The sequence below is a fragment of the Lipotes vexillifer genome, unplaced genomic scaffold (genome assembly GCF_000442215.2).
Source record: "Lipotes vexillifer unplaced genomic scaffold, Lipotes_vexillifer_v1.1 scaffold442, whole genome shotgun sequence".
NCBI classification, from domain to species: Eukaryota; Metazoa; Chordata; class Mammalia; order Artiodactyla; family Lipotidae; genus Lipotes; species Lipotes vexillifer.
In genome coordinates this window covers 281627-291063 of record NW_006790311.1, presented here as the reverse complement: position 1 = coordinate 291063, position 9437 = coordinate 281627, and the positions used below count along the sequence as shown (strand labels likewise).

The following is a 9437-nucleotide window of genomic DNA, read 5'->3' as shown; positions in this document are numbered from 1 at the left end:
CCCGGACCGGGGCACGAACCCGTGTCCCCTGCATCGGCAGGCGGACTCTCAACCACTGCGCCACCAGGGAAGCCCAAACAGCTAGTTTTTATTGAGGGATGACTATGTCCCAGGCACTATAAGTGCTTTACATACACTCAATATTAACAACAACTCTCTGAAGAATATTCTTCATCATTCTTTTCCAAATGAAGAAACTGTAAGTCCAACAGCTTTATCAACTTGCTCAAGGTCACCTACCAGAACAGGATAAATTGTTCAAGTTAAAATCCCAGAGGCAGCCGATTGTACAGTCCATTCTGCTACCTCCAGGACCCTCTTAACCAGATGTGGGTCTGCAGGAAAGGTTGCTCCCCAGCCCAGTGACTCAGATTCGTCCCCACTGTGGGAAGTTCTGTTTTCTCGCATGCGCCCCCCTGTGCTGTCAAGGCCTTCTTCCTGTCCTGTGTGTGGCAGGGTGGGAAGTGACTGGGCGGCCTGTTTCACATGTCTAGCAGGTGGGACCATCATCCCCAAATCAACAGAAGGTAGTCAGGGCTCCCCGTGGCCCTTTGGAGTGCCCTTCCTCAGACACTCTGTTAGATCCCCTAGACCCATCTTACGAACCCTAACTCTACATTTTGCCCCCCAAAGAAAGCAGTCAGGCTTGTGGTAGATAGGAGAGCAAGGATTACCTAGGACAGAAGGCCAGGGCTGGGCTAGGACAAAAGAGCTCAAGCTGTTCTCTCTGAAGAAACCAATGGACATCTTCCTTTCCCTGGGGCGGAGGCTCCTGTGGATGTGGCCACTGGGGGTGATGGACCGAGTGGGGCTGGGTTATGTCTAGGGTTGGGTGTATGCCTTAAGCAGCCCCAAGCTTTCTGCCCTAAACTGGTCCATAAGGGTGAAGGACAACCCTCCACAGATACCTCTACCCTCCCTGACAGATGCTTTGTCACCTCCCTCCCCCCGGGATGACCTCTTCCTGAACTCCGCCCTCTCCCTGCCCCCGTGGGAGTGGAGGTCAGAGTGGTTGGAGGACATGGAGAAAAACCACACCCAGTGGCTGGGAAGGGGGCTGCCTCCCTGGCCCTCCACCTCTCGGATCTCGTCCCAGAGAAGTCAACTCAGCTGTTCTGCGCCCAAGGCCGGCGGTAAGCGTCTGGCTGGCTAGCTGATGTGGCGATCTTGACTGCAGGGGTTCCTGGCAGTGGGATGCGGTCAAGAGGGCACCTGGGGTCTGGCAGGAGAGCTGAGGAGCTGGGGGATACATCCATCCTCCTTCAACTTCTCCTACAGACTCCTCGTGAACTGATCCCGAGACTGCCAAGAGGAGAATCAGAACCCTCTCCCCTGTCAGCCACCAGCCTGGGCTGTGGACTGTGGGTCTTGACCTCTGCTTCTCTGCAGTCGGGGTCCACCTCTCCCAGCCTCCAGAGTTCTCCGTCCCGGATTGTGAAATCAAACGAAAGCAAAACAAAATATGAACAAAGCGGACCTGGAGCCCCCGGGGGGAAACATCATCTCCACCTGACTCCCAGCCCTTGCTTTTCCCACTGCTTCATCCACGTCCACAGCCAGGTCATTTGGGCCTAAGAAGCGGCCCTAAATCCTGATCTCCCCACCCACTTGGATCACGGGCAGTGGAGGGGCCGAATGTCTGCCTGGAGGACAACAGTGGCTCATGGGAGAGGGCTGTGGAGGAAGGAGCTTCTCATCTCAGGGCCTCCCCTCTCTGCCTTTTCTGGACCATTCCTAACTCTCTCCCCAAACACACCATGAAGGGACATAAAGAGAGACTCCACTGAGGCAGTGAGGCCCTATCTCAGCACCAAGACAAAGGGTTCAGGATGAGTCTAGGGAGGAAGGTGAAGGAAGAGTGACGAACGTGGGACAAATACACCCTCCTCATACCGTTGTCACTATAAGCTTAAGGAATTTGATACCATAAAGCTACGATGACTTGAGTTCTATGAGGTCACTCCGCGGGCCACCATCATGAGACCTCTCGGCAGAGCACCACCCTCGGGAGGGCTCCTGGGTTAGAAAGGGATCAAGTGTTCACTGACACACTTGGTGTCACTCCTTTCTGTTCTGTTATGAAGGGGGGAATTACCTGCATCTTTCAGACTTTAAGCAGAATCCAGGAAAGGGAGGCGTGGGGGATTTTCGGGGTCTGCTGGTCTTAGCAACTTGTCCTGTGAAGACAACTGCTTTCAGAGGTCCCAGCTGCCCTCCCCAAAGACCAGTCCCAGATGGTTTCTTAAAATAGACAAAGTAGCTAAGTTTCACAAAAGGTAGAACCACTTGTAAGGGTTGGCTAGTGGGCACCCTTCCGACAAAAACAGAACAGAGAAATGGAGGGGCAGGACTTCCAGAGCCTGAGCCACAGAAAACCACTGGCTGCAGGGCTGAATCCTTCTCGCTTGGTGGGAAAGGTCAGGGGCAGAAGCCACACGCTGGGCAGTTGCTACTGAGCATGCCCAGGGTCATGACCTCAGGATGAGGAGTCAGTGCTCTGGATACACATCCGTTCCTCTTTATTTGCTTTTCCTTTTTTGGATTTTATTTTTCTTTTAGCTTCCTGGTAAAATTCCTTTTGAAAACATGCCAACCTCATTTGGCAGACGAAATGAGAAAAAAGGGATTTGTACACACTTAGGTCAAAGTGGCAGGAGAGGTCAGAGCCTGGGATTGGGGGGTCAGCGGCCATCCCCTGAGAGCCCGGAGCAGTCACTGGGCAAGTGAGAAGGAAACAGACCTCAGTGCCCAGTGAGTAGCGTGGGCTGTGGGTTCGGGAGTGATGGGGACTATGGCGTTCGTAGCCAAAATTAAAAGAAAATTCTCTGCCAGTCTAACCAACTACATCTGGGCCTAATCTGGCTAAGAGGTGCCTGTCTACACACACCCTTGGTGAGGGGGTGTGGGTGGTTGTCTGAAAAAGCCTGTTTTTCCTTCTTGGCTGGGATTTCCCCCATCAGCTCCTCCTTTCTTTGAGTTTTTAAAAATTACTGTTATTGTAAGGGGTATATTTCCTGATAGGGGAGGAGGGCACCAAGGGAGGGCCTGGCTTCGCTCTCGGAAGGGACAAGATTCTCGCCGTTGGTTATTCGGAAAGTCCTTCTGGTTGTAACTGGGAAGACAGTGGCTTCAGCTCCTTCTGGAGGCAAAACAGGTGGCATCTCTTAGCCCTGCCCTAACCTAGTGCTTTCACCAAAGAAGCTTAGATGATATACACACGCTCGCAGCCCCCTTCCTCCCCACATCCTGCACAAAACCAGACAAACAGGGCCCAGGGCTCTGATCAGACTCTTTTTATTGTCTTTTTTATGAATGGGTCCCAGATGGCAAGGGAAGAGCTGGCTCCTGGCTTCTAGGCCAATTCCTCAGGGAGCCCCATGCATCATTGCTGAGAGGGAAGAGACTCCTCCCTGCTCCTCTCTGCTCAGCCCTCATTCACCAAGGGGAGGGGCTCCTGCTCAGGCTCCCGGCCCAGGGACACGCCCTTCCCCATGGAATTTCTGGTATTTCATCAAAGGTCATCTTGGTTCCTAGAGACAGAGAGTGAGAGAGAGAGAGAGAGAGAGAGAGAGAGGCTGGTTTGCAAGGTGCTGGTTGGGACAAACAGGACCCAGTAGGGAGGCACCTCATTTCTGGTCAGCCTCTCTCCTCATCCAGCTCTCTACAGAGCCTGGCCCCTCTGTTATGTCATCTGTCCTCATCCTTTGTCACCTGTTTTCCAGGAGTCCTCTCTTCCTCCTTACTCACAGGGTCCCTTCCTATTGACACTTCCCCAGAAGACCTCTCTGCCTTCCTAGTTTTAATCATCCCGTGGCCCACGCTCCCTAGCCCTCCACTCTCATTTTTTGCCATCCCCAGCCCCTACCTCTCCACGCTTCTGTCCTGGCCTTTGGCTCTAGCTCCGGCTCTGGCTCCGGCTCCGGCTCCGGCCAGGGCCCCGGGAACCCCGAGAGCTGCCGGAGCCTCTCGAAGAGTTGCTGCCGGCTGTGGAACAGGTGCTGGTGCCCTGGCCCCGGGGCAGGAAGCTTGGTCGGCTGTAGGGGAGCCAGGCCTCTTCTGCAGCATGACATAGAGGGGCATTTGGGCCCAGGCAGGGGGAGAACATCGCTGCTTGCCCCCGTGCCCCCCTAACCACCATCCCAGCCCTGGAAGCAGAGTTGAGGGCAGACCATCCTGGGGGCTGAGGAGAAGCGGAGCACACAGCCTTTACATAACACGTGCTCAGAAACCTGTGGGGAACTCCCACGCAGAGAGGGCCTTGGGAAAGGAGGGACAGAGCGCCCGGACCCCTCTCTTTTCTCCTCTGGGCTTCAGTCCTGGGAACGGATACAACTTGGGAACTTCAGGGGATTTTGCTCAAAGAGAGCTGGAGAGACAAGTGTCTTTGATGTTGAGCAAATGTTGACCTCCTCCCAGCTGGAGGTCAGGGGTGAGCTGGGTTGAAAATGAGTGCACAGGCTCCAGTCCCAGTGCCCACCCTCTTGTGTAGCAGGGCCCTCCTTACCATCCAGGTGCGGGCCCCGCCAGGCCCCCAGGGGCCCGGCCTGCGCCAGTCTCCTCTCCCCACTGTGTTCCCGCTCCCGTTCCAAGGAGGACATGCTGCCCGCCACCCTCAGCCCCAGGGCCCAGCTTGCCTCTTCCTCCGGTGGCGGCAAGGGAGGGGGCGGCAAGTCTGGGGAGAGACCTGTTTTCAGCGCTCTCCTGCTTCTCCGGATACGGGCGGCCTTTCTCCCACTCCCACTCCCCAGCGTCAGAGGGCGCTGAACAAACAGCCCAAGGTTTGGGTCCACTCACTCCTCCTCCAGCCCGCAGAGCTCACCCTTGGTTATCTGCCTGCTTCCCCTACTGTCACCACCTCCCAGGCTCACGGCCCCCTCACCCCCAGGACTGTGCTCCCGCCGGTAGGGAAGAGCCTTGGGTTTCTTCCGGATTCGGGCATGGGGCCCGTGAAGTGGAGGAGTCATCTCCCCAGGTGCCTGCCGGGTTCTCCCTGTGGCATTGGGAGATGGGGGTAGGAGCAGGTAAGAGAGTGGATCAAGAAAGGGGCTTAGGGGCTTCCCTGGTGGCGCAGTGGTTGAGAATCTGCCTGCCAATACAGGGGACACGGGTTCGAGCCCTGGTCCGGGAAGATCCCACAAGCCACGGAGCAATTGAGCCCGTGCGCCACAACTACTGAAGTCCGCGCACCTAGAGCCCATGCCCCACAACAAGAGAAGCCACTGCAATGAGAACCCCGCACACCGCAACGAAGAGTAGCCCCCGCTCGCCGCAACTATAGAAAGCCCACGCGCAGCAACAAAGACCCAATGCAGCCAAAAATGAATAAATAAATAAAGTTATTTAAAAAAAAAAAAAAGAAAGGGGCTTGAGGGTGAAGGGGAAACAAGCTTCCGGGGGGTGGGGAGGTGAAGGCCAGTTGAGGGGTCTACAGACTCACCTGGGGCACTGCTGGCTGTACTAGCGGCAGCGCTGGGGCTGTGATGGAGGGCCGTGGGATCAGCACCCAGGCCAGCAGGCCTCCCTTCACGGCTACTCAGCGTGGGCTGGGATACACTGAGAGGGGAACTTGGCCCAAGGGGCGCCCTCCTGCAATGACACGAGGCTTCATTTGTTTGCTCAACAGACATTAAGTGCCTATTGTGTGCCAGGCACCGTGCTAAACAATCAGCCTAACACTCAGATGAATAAGACACAGCTCGTCCTCCACAAGGCTCCCATGCTGGTGGAATACGAGGAAAGCCAACTTTGAAATGCCCCAGGAAGCTTGCAGAGTCCCTCCAATGAGTGTCGGGAGTGAGAGACCTTGCCAGCCTCCACATTTCTCCCCAAATCACACTTGCACCCTGATACAGCCATGAGGCCTTTGGGCCCCAGATTCATCCATCCATCTGGTCACCCACCCATTCACCCACTGAATAGATATGTACGGAGGGCCTGTAACATGCAAGGTACTATACACCTCCCTACCTGGGCATCTGGTGGAGATGGGGAATGTCAGTGGGGGGCTGGGGAGGGTCAGGAGGTGAGGGGGTAAGAGTGGCTGTGGACTGCTGTCCATAGGAAGGTGTGGGAGAGGGGGTTTCCCCTCGGGACGGAGGGACCAAGCACCCCCCGCTGGTGCTGGGCTCTGCCACGTGGCTCCTCTCTGGCACTGGTGGGCCCCACTCTTCCGGCTCTGAGCTGGGGGCAAAGAGGCAGGAGGGCGGGATGACTGAGTAGCTTCATACCCTCCCTTTGGCCTTCCACTGCCCCCTTCCCTTCTTCTCCCAGCATTTTTGCCCTCCGCCGACAGGAGGCCCTGGGCTGGTCCCATGTGTACAGGGCATCTGCAGGCAAGGCGCATCCTTACCCGCCCTCCAGCTCCTCCTCAGGCCCCTCTAGGCAGCTCAGTTCACAGGAAGGGGGCGGGGGTGGCAGCGCTTCCGGCCAGTTGAGAGAGGGCATCTGTACAGGTTTTCCCAGAAGCTTTACTTTGCCTCCCCTGGCTCCTGAGGAGAGCAGGATGGGGCCACAGCAAGATACAGGCAGGAAAGAGGCAGAGGTGAGACGCGTCAGAAAGGAGTGCTGGGCTAGGTCCCAGAAGGGAGGGTGGAGGATACTCTTTGGGGAAGATGCTGCTCAGGGCTAAAATGGGGGTGTTGGGAACTGGAGTCCTACCACTGTTCCCCTGGCTCCATTCTGGAGGAGCATACTGGCTCCAGTCGCCTGGCTCCCCTGAGGGATGTGGAGGGAACCCCCCGTGGAAGGTCTGCAGCTCCTCGCCGGCCAGGTCAATGGTGCTGTAGACAGGACCCTCAGCAGAGGCGGCAGCTCCCCGGGCCGTCTGAGCCAGGTAAAGGGAGATCCCTGCTTCTGAGGGGGAGAAAGAGGGAGGCCCGGGGAGGAGACCGGGCAGAGACAGAAAAATAGAGGACAACAGGAGAATGGAGGGCACAAGGGGATGCCACTTTTTCCTCTATCCCAATCCGGGGTAAAGGTAAGGCATGAGAGAGGCTCCCCCAACTCACAGCCTCCCAAGGATCACGCAGCCTCAGCAAGACTGGGACCCCTTGGCCCCCTTCAGTTTGCCCCAGCCGGTCGGGAGGAGAGAGGGTGCAGGGCCTCCTGGTGTACCCCTGAGGGAAGCAGAACTCCTCACCATTGTAATATCTGTCGTCTGGGTCAGGATTGCTGGGGCAGCAGCTTCCCCTGGGTTCCTGGGCCGAGGGGCTGCGAGATGAGTGCGGCCACGAGTCTGCCAGCCACGGGTAAGGAGCAGGGCCAGGGCCCATTGGTGGCCTGAGGGACAGCAGGTGAACGCTGGGGACAGAGAGCCTGAAGAGGCCAGCGAAGTAAGGGAGGCAGGGGTAATGGGAGCTGGAGGACAGTAACGGTGAATGTGGCGGTGAGAGGAGGGCGGAGGTCAGCACGGGGAGGCAGCTGGGCCTGGGACGAAGGGAGTGGTCTCATCTTGGGGAGATGAGCTAAGAGAATTACCTGGAACTGGCTGCCGACAGGCCCTCTGAGTGTGGGAAGGACACTGGGGAAGACGAGGGGGAGAGTGTGAGAAGCGCGGCTACCTGGGGTCCGAACCCTGCCCCACCCCCACCCCGGGGGCAGAGATGTCTTACCTGCAGGTGTGTAAGCAAAGGAGGCTTCCGAAAAGGAACCCGTGAGAGAAAGAAGAGGGGAAATGGGGAGAAAAGTCAGAAATATCCATATTCTGGTCCACTCCTTGGGCCTGGTCCTAATTCCACCACTCGGGTTGTACCCTGGATCAATTTCATCGGAATTCCTAGGGGTGCGACTCAGGCCTCAGTATTTTTCTAAAGCTCCCCAAGTGATTCCTGCGTGTAACGAAGATTGAGAACCTCTGAACTAAGAGACCTCACATCTCTCCGGACACGCCCCTTCCCAGGGAGAAGCAGAACTCAAGTCTCCTCCTTTCAGCGGGTCCCCCCTTTCCATCCAGACCCCGCCTGACAATTTATCGCCTGGGATCCTGGCCACACTCCCTCTGCCAGGCCCCGACCCCCAGGAAGTGAGTTGCCGCCCCCCGCCCCCCAGACTTGCCCCTTCTCTACTGAGGCTGACCGCAAAGCCTGCTCCTTCCCGAGGCATTTTAAGGACAAATCTCACTCCTCTCAGCAAACTCAGGTCCCGCCCCGCCCCCTCTGGGCCCCGATCTTCCCCGTCACCCCACCACCCCAGCCCAGGTCCCGACAGCTCTCGGTTCCACCTTGGGCACCCGGCCCCTGTCCAAGGGGCTGAGTTCCCATGCGACCCCTCGCCCGACGCCGCTCCGGCAGCTGTTGAGCCCCTCCTCCTCGGTTTCCATCCTCCCCGCCTCCCTCCCTGGGGGGGCGGGATCTCCAGGCTCCGCCCACTCCAAGGCCCTCCTTTCCATCTCCGCGACGCCCTTGTGCCCCCCCGCGCCCGCGCTGCCCCTGGGCCGGGCTCTCACCCGTGTAGTGACTGAGCTCCTTGCGCTGCCTCTGGCGCCGGTAGAGGGCGGCGCAGAGCCCGAGGAGCAGTGCCCCGCACGCGGCGCCGCTGCCCGCGAGGAAGGCGGGCTCCCGCAGCACCCTCGCCAGCCGCTCCGCCAGCCCTGGGCCCGCCTCGAGCCCAGGCTCCAGTTCCGGCGGAGACGCTGTGGGGGTCAGAGAGGTGAGGGGAGTAGAGGCACCGCTATCCCAGGACCCCCCCTTAACCCCCAGCCCCGCCCTCCCACCCCCTCCGGACTCACGCAGCTGCACCGACACCGGGGCACTGGCCACGCCCACGCCCGCGCTGGTGGCCGCCGCGACCTGGGTCCGGTAGAGGAGACCGGGCAGCAGTCCCCGGAGCACCGCCGAGCGCGCCCAGCCTGCCGCGGACCGATTGAGATGGAAGCGGCTCTCATTGCCCAGGCACCAGATCTGGGGAGGCCGAGACCCGGGTTTAGAGATTCAGAAGTGGCTTCTGGCCTCACGGGGAAACTTGAAGCTCTGAATGGTAGAAGGGGCTTAGCCGGGCGCAATTCAACTCAGAGAGGGCACTCTGAAACCGCTCTCCTCTTCCCCCAGCCTCGTCTCCAGTCGCAAAGCCAGTCCTAGGTCCCCTCCTCCCGAATCCTAACCCCTCCATCCTCCCTCTGCCTCCACTCCCCAGCCCGCCCACCTCCTCAACCCCTGCACCTGGTATTCCTTGATGACCCCATTTTGCTGGGAGGGGAGCGGAGGTTCCCAAGACACAGTGATACTGCTGTTGCCGTCACCCCCCAAGGCCACTGCCACTCCCTGGGGGGGACCACTGGGGGCTGGGCCAGGGTGGAGCATGGTGAGAAGGACACAGACAGTCATTGCAAGCTGCCCCTCCTGCCCCAACCTTCCTCATCCTCCCAGTTCTAACATCTTCGGGAAGTGAGATGCATCCCCCCTTCCCACCGGCTCCTTGCTCTCCCCAGGCAAACCTTCATC

General features: G+C 58.5%; 2 protein-coding genes across 2 annotated transcripts in view; one reads left to right on the top strand and one right to left on the bottom strand.

The window, feature by feature from the left end:
* The window catches only part of ROBO4 (roundabout guidance receptor 4), a 14948-nt gene extending 13002 nt beyond the window's left edge, over nucleotides 1-1946 (top strand). Inside the window, exons 17-18 of the mRNA XM_007463591.1 lie at nucleotides 927-1133; nucleotides 1279-1946. Of these exons, the coding sequence (XP_007463653.1) occupies nucleotides 927-1133; nucleotides 1279-1289 (218 nt within the window). The 3' untranslated portion in view covers nucleotides 1290-1946. The remainder of the gene's footprint in view (nucleotides 1-926; nucleotides 1134-1278) is intronic.
* ROBO3 (roundabout guidance receptor 3) overlaps nucleotides 1614-9437 on the bottom strand; it is a 17837-nt gene continuing 10013 nt past the window's right edge. Inside the window, 14 exon segments of the mRNA XM_007463638.1 lie at nucleotides 1614-1643; nucleotides 3866-4056; nucleotides 4505-4672; nucleotides 4880-4990; nucleotides 5438-5586; nucleotides 5968-6180; nucleotides 6350-6488; nucleotides 6658-6852; nucleotides 7139-7278; nucleotides 7477-7519; nucleotides 7611-7634; nucleotides 8444-8629; nucleotides 8726-8897; nucleotides 9156-9277. Of these exon segments, the coding sequence (XP_007463700.1) occupies nucleotides 1614-1643; nucleotides 3866-4056; nucleotides 4505-4672; nucleotides 4880-4990; nucleotides 5438-5586; nucleotides 5968-6180; nucleotides 6350-6488; nucleotides 6658-6852; nucleotides 7139-7278; nucleotides 7477-7519; nucleotides 7611-7634; nucleotides 8444-8629; nucleotides 8726-8897; nucleotides 9156-9277 (1883 nt within the window).